This window comes from Anopheles coluzzii, chromosome 3 (genome assembly GCF_943734685.1).
Source record: "Anopheles coluzzii chromosome 3, AcolN3, whole genome shotgun sequence".
In the NCBI taxonomy this organism is placed as follows: Eukaryota; Metazoa; Arthropoda; class Insecta; order Diptera; family Culicidae; genus Anopheles; species Anopheles coluzzii.
Window position 1 is genome coordinate 25,750,269 of NC_064671.1, and position 25,006 is coordinate 25,775,274.

Genomic DNA, 25,006 nt, shown 5'->3' on the forward strand with positions numbered 1-25,006 from the left:
TGGGAAAGTGTGGGCAGGACCGTACCTTATCTCTGGATCCGGCGTATCCCTTTATGATGTCATAAATCGCGCAAACCACTAAAGCTGTCACGGCCGTTTCCTTGCAGAGGAGGGCAGCGGCCGCGAGCAGGACGGTGGCGGCCAGCGCCAGCCACTGCCGCCGGTCGCCCCACTGCCGCCACCGGACGTGCCGGATGTAGGCGAGCAGGGCGAGCAGGTAGAAGATGCAGCCGGTCAGGTCGGCCCGCCCGACGACGCCCGCCACCGCCTCGGTGTGGATCGGGTGGGCCGCAAACAGCAGCCCGGCGATGGCCACGCCCGACCGGCCCGCCGGCAGGAGGTGGCGGGCCAGCTTCACCACCAGCCCGGTTGCGAGCGAGTGCAGCAGCACGTTGACCAGGTGGTAGCCGAACGGTTTGAACCCGTCCAGCAGGTAGTTGAGCTTGAAGCTGGCGACGCACAGCGGCCGGTAGGAGCCGTGCGAGCCCGAGTCCACGAGCGGTGTGCCCCAGAAGTCGTTGTGCAGCATCTGCGACCAGCTGCCCGTACCGAGCACGTCCGGATTGCCAAGGATCGCTCGTCTGCAACAAAAAAGGAGAAGAGAAGTGAAGAAGAAAAACGTCAGTGGGTTGGGTGTGAACGTTGGGAGTAAAGGTAGGTGCGCGATGCCGCTGCTCCGGGCGTATTGTACACAAATACATCCACAAACATACACTTACACACACACACAGGCTAGATACTAACTAATAGTGCACTAATGACGGAATCGAATTAGCAGAAGACGACGCGCCAGACGACGACGACGACGGCGCTGCAATTGCATTATTCACATTCACGCGCCGTTCGTTCGATACAGAGAACCGTTCGCGGAAGAGAAGAAACACTTGCCACAAAGGAGTGAGCAGGACAGGAACTGCCCTGAAGGAAGCGGCTTTTGCGCTCATGCATATTAATGTCCTCCCACCGCCCGAGCCGATGGTTTCTACCAGTGAGGCTCCACTCCACTTTATTGCCAACTCGCAAGCTCCGAGCGACTGAGAAGACGCCAAGGCGCTCGACGGTGGTCGCACGGAAACGCGCGTATGCGTCTGGTACGGCGAAACGACAACATTTATAAATTAAAACCATAAAGTATAATCCATGCGCATATTTGATACAATTATTTTCTCATTAGAAGCTTAAATCCACTTCCGACTGCTGTGTGTGTTTTGTATGTGTGTTTGTGTGTGGAATGGAGTAGAGACGATGCGAGTAGAGTCTAACTGGGCGGGAGGACGTGCTTTGGATAAATACGCTTGAACACTTTTAACCATTCTTCGAGTGGAGAGAGAAAGAAAGAGATAGAGATTAGGAAAGCGGCAATCCTACTGATTATGCTTCGTTTGTAGATTATACCACAATGTCTATACATACACACACAGACAGATAGCAAGTTTTAGAGACAGACAGCAAACTTTGTACCCACTGTAGAACGAGCGATGTTGGTCGGCAAATGTTTGCCGACTACGGACTAGTGAGTAGCATTTTTAGTTGCTCCATTCTTCTCCACAACAAGATGCATGTTTATAACTGCTTCCGTACGCTCAATGTACTGTTCATTATTAATTTCTTTCCCACCCACTAGCATGCATTAGCGCAATCACTCCCGCATCACTGGTAGTGCGTATCCTAGTGCGTATGCGGTCGCATTGTTGCACTCGCTCGATAATCCGTTTGTTAATATCGCTGACAACGAAGCCACTTATCCAAACGCCAATCACCTCGTTCATCCCACTTTGCAGTTCATCCCGCCGCTGCAACGGTGACCCAAATTCTGAACACGTGGACAACCATTCTTCAACGCAGCAGCGGCAGCTTGGCGCGAAATATTCATGACGCGATGAAATCGACGTTATCGGTGCGCAATATACGCACCACGGCCTGTGCAGCGATGCTGGTGAGTGAAAGTTGAGACATTATGCTGCAACCCGAACTCCTCCGAACCCGAACCGATCCTTCCTTCGCACCACTGTCAGTGGTATGCTAAAACTAATCGATCATGCAGACTATTAACGTTCGCTTCCATTTCATTGCGCCCTGCCTCCCCCAAATGGAGGCTTTACAGCCCACGTATGCTCCTACATTGTTCCCACCCCTTCGGCGAAGCAAAAGGATATGCAATTCCACCAACCGCCAAACCATCTTGCTGCTGCTGTTGCTGCGAGCGATAAACCACAACGCCATCAACTTTCACATTACGATGTACTTCAACCGTACTTCAGGGCTCGGCTTCCAAAACCGCACCCACACGCATGCACACACACACACGCGCTGCACTGCACACGATCAATTCATTACCGCTGGTACCGCGATCTCCGGCCTTCGCTGCACCCTTTGGGAGGGCCCTGGAAGTTGATAAACATATTTTATCCAACAGCCCCACCGTACATTGACGCCTGCTAGCCAGGGCCAGGGCAATAATAACGGTAGGCCAACAGCGCTACAGCTCTGCCTGTTGTGTGCGTGTCGTGCGTCACTACTGCAACTGGCATATTACTTTCCGACCGTTGCTGTGATGCAAAATGGGCGAGTTATTATTTTGTGCATTTCATGAGCTTCCCGAGTTGCATCCTTACATCGCTGTCTGGCGTCGTTCCGCTTTTAACAGTGTAGTGACTTCTGGAGGGGCTGTACAGTGCCTCACAAAACCGGAACACGGTTCCAATAATACTCGGTGCGTTGTGATGTGATAAAGATTTTATTGCTTCGCTTTATAGGAACAAAGATGAGACAAGCGATGAACACAACAAAAAAGCAGTCTCCACTCCGTTTAGTTGCAAGATTGTAGGATGATAATAGGCCACCATCACCCGCTTCTTGCGCGAAGTTACCCATCGTAAAACGGAATGTTGGTCCCCAAAAATGTAGCTCACAATGACATTCAAGCTTTTGCTTCCGTTTTTGGAGCCCGTGGGACACTGTTTCGGGAAGGCGAGGGTTCCGCTCTGTCAAAATTCCTGTCCCAGGAATGCGTGATTGAAATAGCTTACCTATCCCCACAGTGCACCCATACCCAAACTTTTTTTTTGAATATGTGCGAACGAAATGGAGAACGTCGTGCAATTGTGCGGGCTGCACACATTCTGCTGGTCAGAAGGATGGAGATCCTTTACTGGTGGTCGGGTTTTATCAAACAGTGCCGCCTTTGCCGCCCGAAAGATATGTTTACTCTCAACGCCATTGCCGTGCGGGCTGAGCTACACCACCCTCATATCGGCCTCTCGGTTCTTGGAACCAAGCATGACGACGTCGCGATTTAGGAAGCTTTCCGGTGCCCTTAAATTGATCGCGCACATACGCACACAGTACGGAATTTCGCCCATCAACCGGCGGTTGATGCTGTGCGTCATGACGTGATACCATCGGAGGCGCAGTTTGGCGACGGTTGAAGGTTTGGTTGTGGATTTTCTTGCAGCGGTTCCCCATCCCGGAAAGCCCAAATCCTCCCGCCCTATTGTTAATGCACACGCACACAATCGGTTTTCCGTTTGCCGTTGTTTACCGTCGGCAAGATGGAGAGATAGGCTTAACGCACACAAAACCCTGCACGCGCGAGTTCATTCCGTTCGGTGTGAGGAGACCAACCCGTCGCTAATTAGTTTCCAAGTCTGGCTTGGGATGATGCTGATGATACGGTAGTGACAGGGCGACGGTACTTGCGGTTTTCAATCTCGCCATTCAACCTGCTGCACCACGCCTGCACAGCGACGGACAGTTCTGACCGGGATGCGGGATGATCCTGATTTGGACGTCGTCAGTGAAAACCGCACACCGGAACTGCACCACCATTTCAAAGCGCGAAGTGAAGTCGCGCTTGGCTAGCTGCCGCTGACCAACTATAGTCCGGGTTGAGGTTGAGGCCACCAACCCGACAGCAAATGCCTTTCATCCACGCCAGTCAGTGTGTGCCGGAATGAAGAGAATGGAACAAGAATGGGGCTGTTGTTTGTACGGAAGAACATTGAATTACCTCCCGCTTTCTGTGGCTTGTTGGGTCCGCATCGGTGGGCTGCACAAGTGTTTGATGTTGTCGGGGTCGTCTCGACTCACTACAAGTGCACGGTGCCATTACATGATCAACATAAATCTTGCCCGGTCTTCGACGCCAGTCGTTTGTCTACTTCGGGGGAGCCAGAAGGAAAACTAAAAATTCAATAGACATGAAACAAAGAAACATTGTTCCTTGCTCCCTAACGGTGCTCCAAACGCCGGATGAGAAATGAGGGTGCCTGTGAGTGCTGCATCACTGCAAACCAGCTCGCGTATTGCGGTGCGCTGACCTTATGCAAAAAGTTTGCAACACAATTGCAAAAGACTTTGTACAAAGCCAGCCTGGTACCAGACGGTACGTTCGGTGGTGAAGCTACGATACCCAACAGAAGAGCAGCTTCAGCTCGTAAGATATATGATGGCATTCAAGATTGCAAATAAATAAACACAATCACATGGTCGGTCTTTGTGCTTTGGGAAGGGAAGTACACTCGATCTCCTACCTTTTTTTTGTTTTTGGCAGCGGATTCGAGCACCGAATGCAATCCGTTCTTGAAGAGCTTGCACAAGAGCAAAACTGGGGTTTATTTTGTTTTTCATTTTTTTATACACCCACATGGTTCTGTTTTTAACCTTTACCGACCGATTCAGGATATCGGTGGTGTTGGGTACAGGAAATAAAACGAAACAGGGAGACAAAACAAAAATCCTTTTGAGAAGAAACCCTTAGATTCGGTTGTCCATTGCCATCGTCGGTGCGCCCGTCTGGTATGCTTCGAAAGCACGCGCATGGGATGTATTTTTGTAACCTTCTCCCCCTCATTTCCGGTGTCGCAGACGTGTCGGGAAGGTCGGCTGGCGGTGAAATTCACCTTTAAATTGACAAACACTGAAGCAACAACGACCAGCACAACGGATGTCGAACACGGACCAAACGGGGCAAATGTTTGTCGTTTTTCCAGCTTTGTTTTCTCTGGGCTGGGACTGTAGGGGATTATTTGAAGGATTTCGGCAGGTTTTCGCTTTTGGAGCTGTTTTTTTTTTATTTTCTTCTTTTGTTTGTCAGTTACTGGGCAAACAATCTGGGCAGGAGACAAGCGAACCGGATGCACCGGAGGATACCGAAACCGGACGCTCGAGCTGACGGGTTTCCCATGGTTGGGGAGTAAAAAAAGGAAATGGTTCGCAAATGGATGGAAAATTAGCACCGTATTGCCGCGTGGAGAACCGAGCAGATGGTTTTGGTGGGTGGCGAATGTGATAATACTTTCGGGCAGATGGTTGCCGGTTCGGACTTTAAACTGTTGCTGCTGGACTTGGTATGGTTGGGAAGAATTTGAAGCCTTAAAGCCACATGATTGAAGAGTACTGGTTGAAGAGCTATGAAATTTAACATTAGTTTAAGATTTTTCAAATCCAAACTGGAACATTTCCTGAAGAGGATGATGCTCTGGTCGAATTTCAAGCATCTCCAAAACCTTAAGTACACAGAATACACTTAGCCATTAAACTTGAACCATATGCTTTGTGTATTGTTTGCGCTGCCCAGGCAATGTCTGTAAATCGACCGCCCCATTTGGCCATTGTTGTGCAAAGTGTGGGCATGAAATAGCGAACCGTCGGTGGTTCTGCTCGAGTCCACTTCACCACTTAGTGGCGTAATCTAAAACGTTGCTGGCCGTGATTAGATTCCACTCGAAACTGTCAATGATGCATTACGGTGTAGTCTGTTTCGACGTTTAAGGTTTGCTTTCTTCCCCTCCTCGGCCGCTCCTTAGTTAAATGCTTCGGCCGTCCTTCACCCCCCCCCCCCCCCCCTCCCAGGGATGGTCATTTTTGCCGTCTAATGCTGGCCGGAGGACCTCCTGAGCGGGGAGCAGCAAAAAGCAAAAACCAATCCCCTGGCGATGGCTTTCGAGCGCAAGGAGGGGTGATGTTGGTTGGGCCGACGGTCCATTTCATGAAGCTAATAGCCCTATCCTAGAAATCTGGACGCTGTTGTCGTTAAGGGAAAGAAATGAAAGGGACGGTTGGGTGGCAAAAAAGACGTCCCCGTCCCGTCGTTGTGTACCCGTCTTAGCTGTTCCCTCGCAACGAGAAGAAAAGGCGGCTGTCAAATGCAGTGAAAATGAGACGCTAGGCTAAAGAGGAAAGCAAACAAGATTTATGGAACAAGCAAACGTCCAAAGGGGGGTGAGCGGCCCACCAAACCCAGGAACAGTCTTGGGCACTGCTCGAAAGATGGAAGGGTTCGTCTCGGACGCGTAAGATGGACGGTTTATTGACCAAAATGAGGTAATGGAGCCTTGGGAATGGAGCTACTGCGCCCACCGGTTTGATGTACGGTATAGATGAACCAGAGTTGAAGCTGTCGCTTGATAATGATGCTCATAAATCTGTCTCCCTTCCGTCTCCCTAGAGACAACCCGTCTCACGCCCGTACGGGACATTGTGATGGAGTCTGGGTAGCCATTCATTGGTGATGCTTTATAGCAGTGAGCTTCCTGTTGCTTCCTGCGCCGGCGCTTCGTACTGTTTTGTGTGGTTAGTTTTTACACCTGTACGTGTGCTTTACGGCTGAGAAAACTGGTCGGTTCTTGCATCGAGCTCGGTGCCAGCAACTGACTAACGAGTTCTTTAGAAGCTTGAGGGTTTGCAATGATGATGATGATGATGATGATATCTTGCACGGATGCAAACCTTTCCTTTTTCCTGCTGAAACTCAGACCATTATCATTTCAGAAACCCTTCCGGAAGACGTCGGCAAGAGCCCGAGCCAAGTTGTTGCACCCTAAGCTGTGGGTTGTGGTTACACATTGGGAAGCTTTATATAGATATTGCAAGTCAGGAACACACACACATATCTTCAAAGTTCTTTCCATATTCACTGTTGGAGCTAAAGCGTTAGGTGAGATAAAGCCGTCTTGCAGCTGGACTTAAGATGCACCGTATCGTCACTGCACTGAAGATTGATGAAAGGATACACTAAAAAGGAAGATAACTGAGGGAGGAAAATCATGCTCTTGGCTACGATGCCAAAACCAAATGCATCTAATCTTACCGACAAGATGTATGGAAGGAATTAAAACGAGAGGACGGCTCATATCTTGTGCAGCGGAAGGTAGTTGTGGTTGCAAAGTAGTATGTGTTGTATCATCATGTTTCAGCCAGAAATTGGCAAGAATTACAGCATCAAATTTAAGCTTTTTGCTGTTTTAAGACTTGCAAAATGAAGATGAATAGTTTTCATCCAAAGATGAAGAGGATACAAGAAAGACGATACCAAGACTCAATGTCCAGCATGGTGAGAACTCGATAGGGATTTGTGGTTAGTGTGGATCCTGTCTCAAGATGACAGTCTTCTTCTTCCATTTGACATAACGTCCTACGCGGACATGCCAGCCTATACACAGGCTTTCCAGACTTAATTCATTACCACGCATCCGGATAGTCAATCCTTGCTTCAGGGGAACGGTCCATTCTAGGTTTGAACCCATGGCGGGCATGTGATTGAGTCGTTCGAGTTGACGACTGTGCCATGGGACCGCCCCAAGATGACAGTCAATGGTTGCTGAAATCGTGATTAAAGTGAAAATATGTATACCCTTGTGTTATTTGCATTTCTATTCAACTGGTCTTTTAACACAATCTTAATTTGTATTTGTATTTGTATATTTGTATGTTGTTTATGTTGTGCTTCCCTTCTTTATCCACTTCAAATCAACATGACATAAGCATTTCCCTCCACAGGGAACACATTTACGACACAACAACTCGCCCAACCACTGGTTGTCAATGCCGTCCCTCGAAATAAGGAGGACCACTTCACCAAATTGGTGACAGAAAAATTAAAAGCACCCATCCAATGCGGAAAGAGGAAAGTAGGGAACAAATCAAGTCCATCTTTCCGCTTCGATCCCGATTTCCGATCACGTGTTTTTTTGTGCTCGATTGCACACCACTTTCCGTCGAATGGAGAACTTTTTACGGCCGCCGGGACCCCACGATTTGTGTCCGCTCTTACTCGGGCAAAGTAATTGAATTTCTAATTATTCGCAAATTAATTTCCGCGTTCCTTGCTACCGGAGGAAACACATTGCCAGCGGTGGAACGAGTCGACACCATTAAAATTCTGAAGAATAACAGACTCAGTCCCCGATGAGGGTGTGTCCGGGAGATGGAAAACGAGAACATTCGAAGACGTTTCTCGACCAGATGGCCCACTGACACAACTGGTCGAGCTGGAAGTAGTGTGAAGAATTTAATCGGAAATAAAATGGTGGTGAGTACGGATGGCAAAGCCGGTGCTTCGGGTCGGTGGTGAATGTTTGTGAAATTTATTTCATTCTAATAAATTGCATTCATTTAACGCTTTAGCTATAGTTACTTTTAATAGGGAAGGTTGTGGGAACAATCAATAAATTCCCGTATGTCAGGATGAACCATCCTCAGATACAACACCATCACAAAAATAGCAGAGATAAAATGAACGGCAATGGTTTCGGTGCGAACATGGGACAGAATATGGGACACACATCCTTGGTGACATCATTTGCACCTTCAGTTCTCGGACACTCTCGTCAGTCAACTGCAACCGCAAGATTCATACCGTGTAATTAGGATCTTGCTCGTTATAAAAGCATTTTTAATTCATTTTTACGATTATTTTCGTTTCTATTCTACTAGCAGATACAAACTAGTGGTAGTGTGTGGAATCACAAAAAAAAGTAAAGCGCTGTGGTTTAAACCAAACTATCGTGCAACGATTGTAAAGCATAGGTAAAAAGCGGCCATACCGCTAACCTTTCACTTCTCATTTATGTGTCTGCTGTGAATCGAGAGTAATGAAGCTTGGTAAGCCACCGGCAACAGTGTTGCTTGCATATATATTTTGCGTGTGTTGGATGTTGACCTTCTCGTGCATGGTTGCATATTTGTTTCACTCGTAAAATTACGAACCCTTCAGCTCTGTGATGATCGAAAGAGTATGTATGCATGCGGTTGTGTTGGAAAAAGGTATAAAAGTGAACATTATAAAAAAAAACTTTAATAGACCAAGGGAAAGTGTATGTGATATGCTATGCTTCGCGTTCATTTCAGCACGATATAAACCGCACTGCTCATTGTGTCTGTGTGGTGAGCGAGTGTAAAGATAGGATTTCTGAAAACTTGTTTTGTTTTTATTGTGTTTTGAGCAAAGGGGAAATTCTGAAAAGAATTACATCTTTAGGAGAGAAATGAAAGATACATTTACGCAGGCAATTGTGATGGATTATTCCTGGAAGTTAATGCAACCTTTACAGCCTAGACAATCGTTAGCTTCCTTCGAATGACATTTGCATGAGTCATTGATCGTGCCAAAATTATTCACACGTCTTCCTCTCGGCATCATGGATGCATGATGTTTTATTAAATTCGATAAAATTTTGGATGAATTTCGCATACACTTTCACAACAACTTCAACGGCACGACTATGTTATGTGAAGCAATAGGAAAGAGTTGTTCTTGCGTCTGAAATAGGTGTAACACTCCCCGAAATGTAGTTGTGTTGGCTTGTTTTTGGTTTGTTTTGTTTTTGTTTTTTGCTTGCGTCCATTGCATATGCAACAGAACAGCAGCATCCACTCAGCAGGAAACATAACAAACAACAGGCAAGGAAACCAGATTCGATGAAGTGGCAAAAATGGTAACCCTTTGCACAGCCCGTTTTTCTTCCTCATAGAAAGCCTTCACTTTCGCAGTATCTCTCCAACCCCGAATGTAAACGAGTTGGAAAAACCGACCAGTCAGGCTGGTTACTTCCGGAGCGACGGCACGGTATAAGGCACAAAAACTAGGAGAAAATGGTATGCATATTGTGTGTGTGTGTGTGTGTGTGTGTGCACAAACAGTGTGTGGTGGTGTGTTTTGAATAAAAATATTACGAAGTTACCGAGCGAGCCACAAACGGCTTGCCGGCAATGGGTTGATAAAAAGATGCTTGCCGTTTTGGTGGCAACGGAGTGATGGCAGTGGGCGTTAAAACAAAAACCTCACACAGGCAATGGCCCACACACACGGGTAAAGCTTTCGAATGGACCAAGCGGCGTTAGCGGAAGCCTAGCTTTGGGGGGATAGCGTTGGATTTTTCTTTTTTTTGCTCATCCGTTTCGAATGACTTGTTGTGTTTGGTTCTGTTTGCTCAACGGGGTTGGCAGCTGCAGGGTGTGTGGTTCTGCTCGGTGTGTATGCTTGGAACTCCGAGCAGTGCGATGGTTTATGTTAAGGTACAAAGCATACGTGGTGTATGCTTTGTATTTCCTCTTACTTCTTCTCCCCGTTTTTTCAGCAGTTTTTTTCCTGCTCTTCCGGTAAGAATTTTGCGCCCGTGTGCTCGCTCACGGGTGAGTGTGTGGTTGGGAAGGCACCTCATGGAGGCACCAAAAAATGATTCAGGACGAAAGGATACACTGTTGAAAATCAGGTACCGGTTGCTCTTCAAACATTGTACGATTTTAGAATGCCGACCGAGGGCTGAGAGCGTGGTGACGTCTGCTCTGTGTGTGTGTGGGGTTGCTCGGTATACGGATGTGCCAGGATATTAGTGACAATGTCCGGAATTCCGATGAGACATCAGGCGTCGTGCCCAGTACACGGCAGTACACGACGTCAGGGAGAACTCTCGAGCATGTTCACCGTCGCTTGACTGGTGTGCGCTGGGGCTTGTTTGCGGAACCAACTCCCGGTAAAGCAACCAACTGGCACAAAGTTGCTTCACAAAAGGGGTTGAACCCTGGTGGAGGATTGGGTATGGACGACGAATATCAAATTGTTGCTTCTCATGTACACCCATTTACTGGCCGATTTGGTTTTCAAGGCATTGTCCCACGGACGGCCTCGCTTTTTGGGTCGCCTCTGTTTTTGTGAGCGTATGCGATTCTTATATAGCGTATGGCTTCCCCTACCTCTTTACGTAGCTTCAATGGTGTAAAATGAGACACAGTAAAAAAGCTTACGTCCGCACAAAATGTTGGCCTACCTCTTACCTCTAGCCAAGTTGTTTGAAATGCAACATTTTGTCAAGCTGACGTTTAGGTTTTTTTTAGACGAAAGTCAAGCGGGAAAAGTTGTAAGCCCAGACATGAAATCGTATGTGTGTGTGTGTTTGTGAAAGTAGGGTTTTTTTCTTCTTGTATTTCCACTAAGGGGTTTTATTTTCACTAAGCCTAATGTACGTAATGGTCGAATGTCAAAGGATTAACACTGAAACGTGCGCAGCAACATAGTTGGTTGAACCATTTAAAGGGTCACGTAGATCGTCGCGTTTCTTTGTTATCGTTGACGGTTGGAATTGATGCCAACAGAAAGGCAAAACAGTGCCGACAACAGAAAGGCAAAATAGTGTAAGTTTAGCTCAACTGCTTAAACACGTTGCTTAACTTTGTTAGAGTGTATGACAGATCGGCAAGATGGTTTAAAATGTCTTGCAACTTCTTGCCGAACCGGTCCACGACATTTAAATACCTTTAACCAGCTTAAGTTTTTCGAAGACTTCATTTTAGTTACCTGAAACAAGGAACAAAAGAACAATAAAGGTCGTTAGATGTTTAGTTTGTATAATTTAGGCTTGATACTTTTAAAACATTGAACGTTAGATCTCAAAAAGGAGATGTTATTATGACATTCCATTTGCCCAAGTAGAAAGCACTTCTTTGTTTCCGAACATTTCCAAATGCGATTAAATTACGTTTCAATCTTCTACGTCGCGTTTTCCAAAGAAATTGTTTACGTTTTCCACTTTGCGCAGCCTTTTCCACGAAATTGGGGGTTCCAATTCTACTAAACACTGCAAAAAGCCCGCCTGGTTCGTGGTTCGTTTGAATTTCAGCTCAATTCTACACTGGAGCTGGTGTAAAGAGTAAATTGATGTGAAATGCAAGGAAACAACAACAAAGCACCGTATTCAGCTTCTCGCTGCCGGATCGTTGTAAAGCGCTGTTTGCCATTTTCTTGACTGCAATCGCATAAAGTGAAGCGGCCAAGCACTGAACAACATACCGGTCAAATCCATCCAAACAAAAAGGGGGTCGTGGATTTTGCTCTTGCTTTCGATTCGCCGGTTGCTTGTTTTTTAACATTGGTGGGCAGAGCATCACGTATAAACAGGTAGTCAAGCTCGTTGAGGATTGAAAGCCACCCACAGGAGTTGAATTCAAAGAAAAGTGTTCTGGTTGGCGATCGGCAAGCAATGCTAAAAAAAAGAATACCTGCAGCGGCACATGGCTCCGACTCTTAGCAACACTGTTTACCGTGTGGCCACACTGGCCCGCTGCACATACTATACGCTATCTTTTCCTCGTTTTTTTGTTGTTTTGTTTTTGCCAAGAAATGGCAAGATGTTTTTGTTCCCAGCTCGTGTGCTGTTTGAATCGAATGACCACGTTGCTTTCATTCGGCCAGCAAGTTGGGAGTTGTTTTTTCTTCTGTCTTTCGCTATGAAAAGAACCAGAAACCAGACAAACAACAACAAGATAACAAGATGCTCTCGGAACGGCTCGCTAGCTGACTGGTTGGCTCGAATGGTTTCAGATTGCAATTGTAGCCTTGGCAAGAGCCGTGCTCATTCAGCAGAGGGTTTGCCTTTTTACTGAACTGCTTGCATTATGCGAACGCGAATGAAACAAATCATCTGTTGAGCTTTCTCCGGAAGGAGTCTCCGGGGGGTTTTGTTTTGCTACGTTTCTGTTATTTTCCACCAGTCAGCGATCGAAAACGAATGACTCGAGCAAAGGGTACTTGTTTATGTCTGCCATTCTGGCATGACCCGTTCTCAATATCGGGAAGTGCTGTAATTTTTCTTCACACTGAATCCTCATTCTGATGTACATTTTAGTTACAGCAATGCAATGCATCATTCGCAAAATTGAGTTTAAATGAGAAGTGGCTTGGGGGAAAAGGGTCATGGTCTATGATAAATGCAGTACGTCGCTTTATATATCGTTATATTACTTATTTAGTCTACCAACATTAGCAAATCTTGCCATTTATTATTTGATTTGCTCTGTAATAATTTCTGTTTAATTTCGCTTTACGAGTTCGCTTCGTTTGCTTGATTTCTCTCCACCTGATAGACGTTCATCCACGATCCAAATCCCAGGGCAACATAAACCCCAATTTGTTGACGTAATAAAACAACGCAAAAAAAGTTGATCCTCATTAAAGAAAGTCCTCACAGCCTCACTGGTTCGTAGAACCTTCTGATCGTAAAACATTTTTCCCATTAGTTCTCCATCTCCACCAGCTTAGTTTGTGTTGCTCGAATAGGAATTTGTTATATTTTACGCCATTTGTCAATAATTAGCACCGTTCGCTGTCGCAGTCTCACCATCCGACTTGGACGATAAATCCTTTTTTACGATTTCTTAACCACGTCCAACCACCGTCGTCCACCGCTATCGGTATTATATGGCGTCGATGGAGTATCGAGTGTTCTGGTTTTCTTGCCCTTTTCGACACCGGCACCCGTACCGGTTGCGTCTCCGGTTGCGTCAGGCCGGAAGCCTTGTAACAGGATTTGTGTTGAGGTACGGAAAAACATGAGCATCAGCCAGCAGGAGCAGCAGCAGCAGCAGCAATCCATCCTGAGCCGTTGTCGTCCGTCAATTATGGCAGCGAAATGGCTTCCCATGCGGCTTAGCAATGTGTGCGCCGTAAAAAAATAAAGGGGGAAAACATGCCAGACTGCACACATTTCATACACGGCCTTAAATGGCGGCTTCGCCCGTGGTTCATAAATTTTACTCATCAAGAAAGCGGGTAGAAGACCACCACCACTTCTAATCTCAACTAATTCCACAACGAAAATCCGTTCCTTTTAGCCCTGCCCACGGTGTCTGCTTTCGGTTGGGTGCTGGAAGAAAGGTTGGGGTGTAAATCGGTTCCAAAATTGTGTCCAATTTGCACCCTTATCCCTTCCCGTAGCAACCTTATCGTACGCGCAGCGCGTGCTGGTCAAGACGTCGTAAGGTTTAATGACCTGGGATGAGATGAAACACGATTCCTTTGGTGATGGCTCGGACAGGGTCAATTTATGGCCAGCTCAGCGGCCACAAGGACTTACACACACACACACACACACGCAACAAAACAGAAGGAAGAGTGAAGGCGCTTTGCGTTAATCCACGTTTATAGTGCAGCGTCCGAGGGCTTTCTTTATCGTCTCGGATACGATCTAAAGAATGTTCGGGGGGAGAAAAAAGTGGACGGCTTAACAGCAAATGGTGAAAAGGAGCCACAAGATAACACCCATTCGGGGCAGTTTTATTGCCATGGCATAACTCGTGCTAAATAATTAGGAGCAACTGCTTGATGAAACATCTTAACCGAAAAAATTTCCATCAAAACCCCGCACCCACTTACACCCGTGGCCCGTACAGTAGGGGAAGGTCGTGTAATAAGGCGCTATCAAATGGAGGGTGTTTTTTTCGTTGGTTTTACGTAAAAGAACAACACAAAATTAACAACGAGTGGGCCCCATCTTGTAGTGTTAGCCACTTTCACAGCGGTAGAAGAATCCATAAAATGGAGGCAATTTTCATCAGCTTTCTGAAAATGGATGGTGGCGTACCACACAGCGTCCAGTTGCGGTGCCTCCTGCAACGCCCATAATGATGCAAACCTATGACGAGTTGGCCGAAGCTGGTGCGAGCACAAGCGACCGTGTTGTAGGGGCTAGCTGTTTTTGTGTGGTTCATTATGGAGGATGCTATTGGTGACCACTCACGGTCGAGCAGGAGGAGGATAGGAGCGTGCTCGTTCACCTCTCTTTTGAGTATAAAAACAGCCCACCCCCGAAACGGTCTCCCATCACAACCCAGCTCACAGCCGATGTACGCTATATTAAGCGTCAATTTCGCCTTCGACCTTGTTCGCTTTCGGATCGGTCCACCAATGCGACAGCAGGAGCAGAATGAGGCTGTGCGTTTGTCCATTGCGTCCTGCGCTTGTTTTTTGTACATCCTCTATTCGCTAGCGTTGATGAGTAAAGATGATAATGAAGATGATGATTTCGGTAATGTTGGCGTGGCTCCTGGGTTCCCCGGGAAGCACCAATCTACGCATCATTGCCCGTTGCCAGGCAAAATGTTGTGCTTCCAAAAAAAGCACAGAGGAGGGCACAACAAAACGGCATCTCTCGGTTGGTAAATTGTAGACAATTTTCGCCTCATTTCAATTGAAACATCAACACGGTTGCCTCACCACTGGACTCGGCTCATTCATGATGGCGGATCGAGTGCGGTCTCGTCTAACTGCCAAGCAACAGAGAAGCTAAATTTGTGGGCGAAAATTGATGAGCGTAATGAGATTATTTCTGATGGTTGTGTTACACTCTGTTGTCGTCCGGTCATCGTTACGGAGTTTTGTGTGTGAGTGTGTTTGTACACTGCTGCTGCTATTAGGTTGGTTGCCAGTTCAGCACAAACAACGAAATAACCTCCCTTGGAAACACCGTTATGTGTGCGCTGTTTTGCAGATTCCGGCCCGCTTCCGGCCATCGGGAAGACGGTGAGTGTTTTCCTTTTGCAATGTGGCGGCGAACCCGTGTCGTGTTTCAAACTTTAGGCAAAAATGCGCCGCTGCTTAATGGGACGGCGTGAAATGCTATCTGGACGTGTCGACGTGCGGGGAGCTACCGTCGAGCTTTCAACCGCAGTGCCCGCGCAGTCCGGTCCGATGCGGTTTGTACAGCGGGTTCTCTTGTATACGTGGTCTGTTGTTGGTCAATTTCATTTCATGACCATGGGGTGCTGCATTTTTTGTCTGCTTTTGGTCTGTGTTGGGATGTTTCACATTCCTTGCCCATCAGTGTGATTACTATTATTATGTGCGGTTATGTCAGTTACGCCATAGAACAGGACACATGTGTGCTAGGGGAGGATTTTATGCGTGGATCTTATTGACTTTGTTTCTACTTTGCCATGTCTTATGAGGTTTAAATGATTTGAGGATTATTATTAACTCAGGGAACTCACTCCCTATCTTCTAATAAGGTCCCATTTATTAAATTATTTGACATTGTATATTCATAAATATACATATATTTTTATTTTCATCAGGAATACCTCCACAAGAAATAGTAATAATGTAATTTAATCCGGGAAAAGAGGCCAAAATATTCGAGAGAGTAGTTTTGTTTTTCTTTCAAATACTGTGGTCTACCGATGCTTTTTGATAATAAGTGGCTTGGGTAACATTTTCCCAGAAAGAAGTAGCAACGGATTAGAAATAGTTGCCTTCAATATCATTTCTCGTTTCTCCGACTAAGATTCTAGGAAAATGGAATTGATGTAGCATGCCTTTCCTAGAATGTTGCTTCTTTTTGATGCAATCTTATTCCCTACAATATATGATATCAACCTCACAGCCAGATTTCTCGGAACAGTATCCAATATTGTCATTGATGTCAACTGTTCGAGATGTGTGACAAAAATGTCATATCAGAAGTCGGCAAAATGGTCGTAAAAGTGAAGCCAAAGCCGATTTCCAAGGACTTGCTGGTTATCAATGAACTTTGCGAATATATTCAATAGTTGATGATGTCCTTTTTATCAAAGATAATTTTGAGGAATTCGAGTCATTAGAAAGGTATTAAACTTGTCACGAAGGCTTTTGATGGCATGAGCTTGTTATAGTTGTCCGAAGAAATTTTCCAGCAATTCAACAACACAAGGTACGTCTAAATCAATAGCTTCCCCATTCATTGCACAATTATTCCTTTTTTCTTTAACTTCACTAAAACGTCCAGCGGTCCACTGTTTGTTGATGGCAACAAGCAGTCTAGCTATAACGATAATGATTGTGAGCAAAAAGTGTACCATTTCCTAGAAAGTTGTCAAGAATTTAATATCACTCAACTCTTCCCTTTCCCGCCATGGCCCCGAGTGGTTATCATCACCCAGGCAACAAGAAGCGATAGCATCATCGGACTCCAGTGCCACACGGCACGGTTTGTCGCACTGTTGTCAACTGTTTCCCGCCCAATGGTCGGCACCACCAGCGCTCGTGCCTCGTGTGCGAAACCACATCCACCGTTACCACCAAGTCAAGCATCCCGAAAGCTCTCGGTGACAAGTTGTGACAGCTCGTGCTTGTGGCACACGGTATTTGCGGGGTATTGGAAGAGGATTAGGGATGGAATAGCATTCGAACAAATCGTCATCGCACTCGCTTTCAGGCGTCCATCTTCGACTTACAATCACCGGCTGTCACAGCGCTAGAGAAACCCGGGTGAAGCAGCATCACCCGTTGCCACACAGCATCCATCTACAGAAAAAGCCCTTCAAGTTCATACACACAAAGATGCATCGCCGTGAAGCGAGACGAACATTACGGGCGGCAAAAACATGGGATGTCGGGTTGGTCTCTAGCGAGTGAGCTAAATAATCAGACACCAGCTCCCCTGGGAGATCCAGCGGCTGTCCATGGATCCGTCATCGTTCGTCGTTGCGAGGAAAAGGATGGTTGGTATGGTTTAGAAAATTTTAGCACGTAATAAATTATTATTCTACTGTTATTTAATCCACGCCCAGAGCCAACACGCAGCTGCACAGCAACAAGCAACCACGTTGCAGGTTCCGATGCGGTGGCGCGCTGACCGATCCTGGGCAAGAGACTCGAGCTTGCTCGGCATTCAATATTTCCACGCGGTTTTTTTTTTGTTCCACCACTCCATTCAAGCTTCTCCAATTTCGCGCAGTCTGTGAGTTCTTTTTTTTTGCGCAATTCCCGCGATCGTGCATGGTTCGCCCGGTGCCGGTGTGAAAGGATTCTCTTTCGCTTTCATTACTGCATTCGGGGATCCGGGAGAGGTTTTTTTTTGTGTGGCGATCTCCGCAATATAGTACAACAGCATCAGCAGCAGCAGCAGCAACTACATCCATTCTATGGTCGTTGCCGCTAATAGAATGGAAGCAAACGGCACCGAACACCCGTACCGACCATTATGTTAACGCGAAAAAAGGCAGCTTCTATTCAAATACACATACACACACACACTGTGATGGGTGGCACGTCGAGGGAAACGGTTCCGCAGCGGGGTGTGGCAAGCGAGAAGGACGCTAAACCGTTGAGGTGAAGATTTTGCATAATGTAAGGAACAGAAGCGTGAACGTTATTGGATGCCAAACTGGGGAAGGCCGGTGGGCGAAGGATACCATTAGCGTAAAGGCAGGTTTTCTGCTGCGAATCTTCTTGTCGACGAAGCAAAGCGAGCCAAAAACGAGCAACCACGCCGTGACGCATAAATAAACACAAAGAAGCTTAAATGAATCTAATGAAGTTCGGATGAAAAGGGTTTTGCAGTAAGTGATGTACCGTATTCGTGGTGTAAAAGCGAAAAGAAGCGTCGCTTGGCTATTTGATTGTACGAAAAGGAGTCAAAATGAACATTTTTAAATTAAATATGGTGGCAACGGGTAAATAAACTTTTCAGTAAGTGAAATAATCAATTATTCATTCGATTTTATTCTAACACTTTCAAATTGTAAATCGGAATTTCTAACAATTTAAAATTTAAATCGTTTATCAAGTTTCTGAGAAACATTAAGCAATAAATAAATTGAACTGATAAAAACACGTTTACATTTTCAAATGAACATAGATTTCCAAAATGACCCCTCCAGCACAAACAACCAATCGTTCGCGGAAAGCGTCACAACTGCAGCGCAAATGCAAACAACATCATTCGCTCGATTCTGCTCAGGTGTGAGCTCGGTGGTAAATTCACTTATAGAAAAATTAATATTATCATTAAGCTTTAACATTGAACTGCTCTCAATTATGCCCCAAACACGCACACACTGCGCATATCACATTGTGGTTGCTGTTGACCATTCATGGTGTTTACTTCGTACTGCGCAAGCTGGTAAACATTGCTCAATGAGTCAAATAAAATTTAACAACGCGCATTTTGTACTGTAGACGAACAAAAAACAACCTCCCGAACGGTATACAACTGGCGTGGTTGATGGAAATATGGCAATTTTCCCTGTCCCAGGACGCTTTCGGTTTTGGGTGGGGCAATGTACCATTCGGCCAGGGGTGGTTGGTGGTGGCAGTGGTTTTTCCGGCTTGCTTGATCGATCGTTATTTTCCATCCGATGATTTATACCATCTGCAATCGCACGTGTATTCCTGTCCCTCGGGGGAGGGAAAGCGAAGCACTCACATCGATTACAATCCTTCGCTGACAAAGTGACAACTGCAAGCACATGCTGCACGTCCCCTTGGCCGACTTGCGCATGGGGACATTATTATTATTATTGTTATTTATCTTTTTCGTTGTAAATATCGATGCCGCGCACCAACGCAATGGTACCAACGGCAAACCATTTTGATTAATGATAAAAGTATTGATTTTGTAATTAATTTCCAAATGAAAAATTGAGCTGCCAAGCAACGTTCCCATGGTTGCCCATGGGGTAGTTACGCATGTATCAATGGCACCACCACCATCATTAACCCTCCGCGGGAGGCTTTCGTGGGGAAGAGTGGCAGCTGTCTCTGCCGCATGAATTCATCGCAACGGATGCAGCTGGTGCAACGGCGTCGGTGAGCATATGTTTTTTTTTTGTGTGTCCAAGCAGTTGTGCAGTGAGTGGGTTTGGGTTTTGTTGATCCAACACGATGACCTTACTCGATGATACTCGGTGCGTTTTGCAAACGCCATCACACTTTTACGCTCCAAATGAGGTCATCCGTGTCGGTCGTCCCGCGCGCTGGTTGTTATTTTAGAGCCATTGTTTAATTCAGTGTGCCGCGGGTCAAACCACGCTCAAGCTCTGTTTTACAGTTCTCAACCTGACCTGCCACTTGAGTTTCAAAGTGGTTTCCCGTGTCATGCCGCAGCGCCGGACACAAATGTACAAACATTGACCGATACGGTATGGATATCGGACCGTGGATTGTGGAAAACAAGAAAAACAAGCCCCGAGGACGGTGCTGGCAGTTGAGCATAACAAACATATCAGGTGTCAATAATGTCCATCATCTGCGGGCAGACAAATTGTATGCCGCTCTGAACCAACTCGAGCGACCAAAATGGATTCGCGTTGAATAAGCTGGGAGTTATTGATATTTTGGTAACGTCCCGTTGATGTTCCGCTGTGCAAGCGATGTAAGGGGCGCGGGAAGAAACCCATAGTGGGCAATGTTTATGTTTTAATGTTTTCCATTCATTCACTTATCCTTCCTGCGTACCGGACACGCGATGATGATGATGTCGATGTACCTTTTTGTGGTGTCCTTTTGTGGTCGAATATTCAAACGAAACTAGTGCGGCGAGCGGCAGAGATTAATCACTCCATCATGCACGCGTGCTGGGCCGTGCTGGGGTTAATGGATTATGCAGCGAGGATGTATGGGGTTGGGCTTAGATATTATTGAATAACTTGATAGGGGTAGAGGAAAACTGGGCCACGCAGGGGATAGGTGCAATAGTCAAGGCTCAAACATATTGTTGTCATGTTTTAGTTACCGGTCGCGGGGTGCCGAGCGTGATGGTATTGTGATGCGTTTGTACCAATTTTCGCTTATCTAAATATTGATTGATTGATTTTTTCTTGAACTTGCAACAATCAATAACAAACGGGGGATGCTTTGTGTATGGAAAATGGAGTGTGTTGAATGAACACAATGGTGCAGAGTAGATTTATCACACGTGTGTATTAGCAAGCGTCGTAAAACGGTAAATTTTTAATTTGGAAATTATAGTTCCATACGTTTAACGTAGTAAACGCATTCATACAGGAGCTGAGGTGATGAACAATTGCAATATTATATTGTTTGGAATAACATTTAAAATCCACTCTAGAAAACAAACAAAACACACAACGAATACGAATACTTTTCAACGTTCACTTTGCTAGTTTTCAAAACACAAAACCCCTGCCAATTCTCTTACCAAGCATGCTGACCGTTTTCGGATTAACAAACAACAAATTTCAATTCATCCATTAAAAGCGAGCGAAAAAGTTGCCGCAAATTTGAATATCCGCTTACCGGACTCATCAGCTGGGAAGCTTTCCGGTTGCAGCGCTAGCGTCGCAGTAAGGGATTAAAACTCTGCCCATTACGGGAGAACGGGTGTGAAGGTTTTTGGTTGGCCAGACAAAGGTAGAGAAAAATTAGGTCACCACCACTTGTTTAAAAGCCTCGCCACGTAACCGTGCGGAGGCGCATCACACGCCACATTTAATGTATTTAAATTGATGCGCAATGTTGTGAGGTTGCATCTGTAATCGACAGGTTTCTTAGAACCAGCGCATTGGTAAAGGATGCAAATAAGATGTTGAAGCAACCCTGCCAACCCCGCCAGGTGTGTGAACAAGCGAGAGGGCGGTAAAATATTCATGGCGAAAAGAAGGCGAAAAAAGGCGAACAGCAGCACCCGATTGGATTGAGGCAAAAGTTTAGCGATTTCGATTATTTCCATTCCATACTCTTGCTCTTGCTTTAAGTGGCTCTTAAAGCTTACGCAAACCCCTTTCCGCCCACTTCCGGGCAAAAAACACAGAAAAGCGCAAGAGTGGATTAAATCCGTCGGAATACATTTACGTTAATTTTGCAGCTTCTTGTTTTCTCAGAAGTGCTGGTTTAATGCTGAGGTGCTTACCGGAATGGGTTGCGAAACTTTAATCGTAAGCCGGCTTCTTTTCCGTTTCTTTTCACTGCATTTCGCAGCAATGGGATTTTTCCTCTTTCTTCTGTCTCATTGCGTGCATAAAGTTTGTTTCGATAGAGCTGAGTGTAAAATTTACTACCAACACTATAACACCTAAGCCATCGTAAAAAGGAAGAAGTATAGAGTAATGAGTTTTTGTTTTTGTGTGTGCAAAGAAATCCTTTCGATTTTATGTAAACCTCTTCGTGCAATTTTAATTATCATTTCGAGCAGGGGTGGAACTTGGACTCGATGTAAGTGTTTTGAAAAAGGTGTGTCCCGGGCACCACGGGCACAAATGTTTATTTGTCAACCCTGTATGTCCACTACAAGGGTTGTGAGTTTTTCAGCAGCATTTCCAATCCCCCGCGAGAGCACCACCACAATCAGGCAAAAACATGGCCGGACATAAATTTAATCAAATTACTTTGACTCATTTCTAACGCTAAACGCCTTTTCCCCTTCTGTGTTCCCAGTTCTTATAGGAGGAAAGGAAGGACGCAACAACATAAAAGTGAGTTCCGTGCAATTCAGTTGCCCCCAAGCTCCCGGAAGGTGTAATTCGCTCCCAGGAATCCCAGGCCCTCTCTAGGCTCTTACTCCAGGACCATTACGTTTGATGGAATTATACAAATGTGATGTCGCTTCACTCACACTCGCTTCCCTGTTTCAAACCGTGTTTTGCTCCCCCATTCCCTCCAGAACGATCGAACGAACCGAGGCCGGGGCTGAAATTAGTGATCGTAAAATTCCATTTAGTTTCCTTTTAATTGAATCGTCCACCCGGTCGAACTGTAGTACAGTGGGACAGCAGCAGCAGTAGTAAAAACCCCAAACAAAGCGATATAAAAAATCATATAAAAAAGTGAGGGCTGGAATACGTGACTACATTGGAACGGGGGTTGTCCAACACGCTCCCACCGCTGCTCCGGCCCGTCGTTATTAATTAAACACGCAAATCGCGCGATATTATCAATCAATTATAGAGTGCGCGCGCGAGCGCTTCGTGTAACGGGTTCAGCGTGCGTTGTTCGCAAGGGGTGTGCGCGGTGGTGACTTTTTCCACCGACACGCAACAAAATATTTAATTTGTTTTAATGGTGGAGACGTGTTTTTCGAAAAATGTGAAAATTGTGGTTTGATTATTAGCGCGGGGACGGGGAAGAGCGTTCAAATGTTTCGATGAACGATGCTGCTGGGGTTTTAACATTGTTGCATTGTGCTGTGCATGGGTTGAGGGGAAGCGGGAATTTGATACTATTTATCTAATTGGCTGTAGCTGTAATGGAGGAAAATGGGTTCAAACTGAATTATAGTAATTAATGGATAATGAAAAGCGCCTTTTTTTAACTCATTTCAATCCCATTTATTCCTAACGTTAAATCAAAGGTGCAAACAATATTGATATTAAAAACAATGTTTTTCACAAAATTAACACACTTTTATCTTACGAAAGAATCATTATCAATCATTAATAAATTAGTATTTAGATGATAGTGTTCCTTCAGCAATCATTTTGTATACATATTTTAGCCTTTAAATTTATTTAAATTACAGGAGTATTATTCTTTATTACTAAACTTGTTCATAACCGTACCCATGTAACATGAAATGCTCCTCATCCTCATGTTACATGAACATCCCCTTGTTACTATCTCCTTGCCTTCACTGGACTACGTATTTGCACAGCACAGCAAAGAGCCATTACATGAAGCACCTTTTGTGTTGTAAAAATGTCCGATCGTGCAGTTGCGATAACGATCTACCATGAGAGGTGACTGTCGTTCAATGTTTTACGACTGTTGCTAGTTCTAGCTCGCGTACAGCTCGACGCAGCGCTGTATACACACACACATATGCTACAGTTTTGTCAACTGTAACTCGCGCGGGAACAATTTCATGGTTTGTTTCGCTCACATCACGCTAAACTCGGGTGGCCGCGATGTTTGCTTAAAATAAGCACTAAAAAGTATCAGAACAGTACAGTTGACTGGACAATGTTTCACCCCCTTAGGCACGTCGTGTGCAAAACAACAGAACCATGTTCAATGGGTCGGTCACCGGTTAGTACGGTTGGAGTATACGCCTGGAGCATGACGATTTTAGCTGCTGCATTCCAAAAGCAAAGTCTCGTGGGAAATCAACGTCCCCGAAATGTAATCCACTGTCAGATTAACGAGCCAGAAGTCATCAACCATCGATCGGGTGGACACATTCTCGGCTTGTGTGCGCGCGCTATGTTTTAGGAGCTTCCAATACGTGGCCACACATGCCGATGGACGAGCGATGGAATCGAAACAGACTGAGCTGATTATGTCACCAGCCTGGAGAAAACGGAGAAAAAAAAAAACAGCAGCTCAAAGCACCAGGTCCCGTTGCGTTGAATAATGTATCGTTACGTAGCGAGATGGCGGAGTTGTTTTTATCGTGCGCTTATGTCATCACAAAGGAAGTCTTCAGAATTGCAAACACTGTTTACACCTCGTAAACTGTACCCGCTTGTACATAGCTCGATGCCCAGTGGTTCATTGTGCTTGCTCAGCCGTTCCGTAATCAAATAACGTTTATACTTTACTACACGCTTCGTGACCTCTCGAAAAGTGTTATTACTAATTAAGCATTTGAGGAAATGTTTTTGCCTAATTTTCTTTGCTGCTTGGATGGTTTTTGTTTTGGGCGTCGTAAAAATGGAGCCACGAAAGGCACGCCACGATACAAACCTCCCTTGAAATCGAATCCAAAGCGTCCGGTTCGTGACCAAAAGTAATGAATAATAATTTTACATTACAATCACAATAACGACTCCCCCGGGGGAGGAGAGAGCACCGTGCTGTGGATGCCACCTGTCCAACAAAATTCTGCGATGCGAAGCCATGGCGTGTCTTTCTGCCTTCGCCGAAACAAAAAATGAAAGAAGAAAAGCAGAGCACAGAAGACAAAAAACTGCTATTCCCTTGCCAAAATAGAACACCAAATGTCAGCTGGACACGGGCCCGGGAACGAATGCCAATCGTTTATTTTCAACGGCAAAGGGCACTGCTCTCCACTACTCCAGGCAGCTAAACCTGTCTGTCCATTTGGCAAGTGTTTGCCGAGTACGAGTTTCCCGCTCCTCAAGGGAGTTCCCCGTCCGCGACCAGACAGCCAGACACGCAGAGCATTAACTAATGAAGAAATTATTCATTCCCTTCCTGTGCGACAGTGTGTGTGACACCTACCCAGGGCATCCTTTTGCACCAGCGCACATATGTGTCCGTTGTAGCCGCTCTAGACGCTGT

General features: G+C 45.7%; 1 protein-coding gene across 1 annotated transcript in view; it reads right to left on the bottom strand.

Moving 5' to 3' along the window:
* The window catches only part of LOC120956662 (protein O-mannosyl-transferase TMTC2), a 162,083-nt gene that overhangs the window by 92,297 nt on the left and 44,780 nt on the right, over positions 1-25,006 (bottom strand). The window contains exon 4 of the mRNA XM_040378329.2: positions 26-581. Within this exon, the coding sequence (XP_040234263.2) occupies positions 26-581 (556 nt within the window). The remainder of the gene's footprint in view (positions 1-25; positions 582-25,006) is intronic.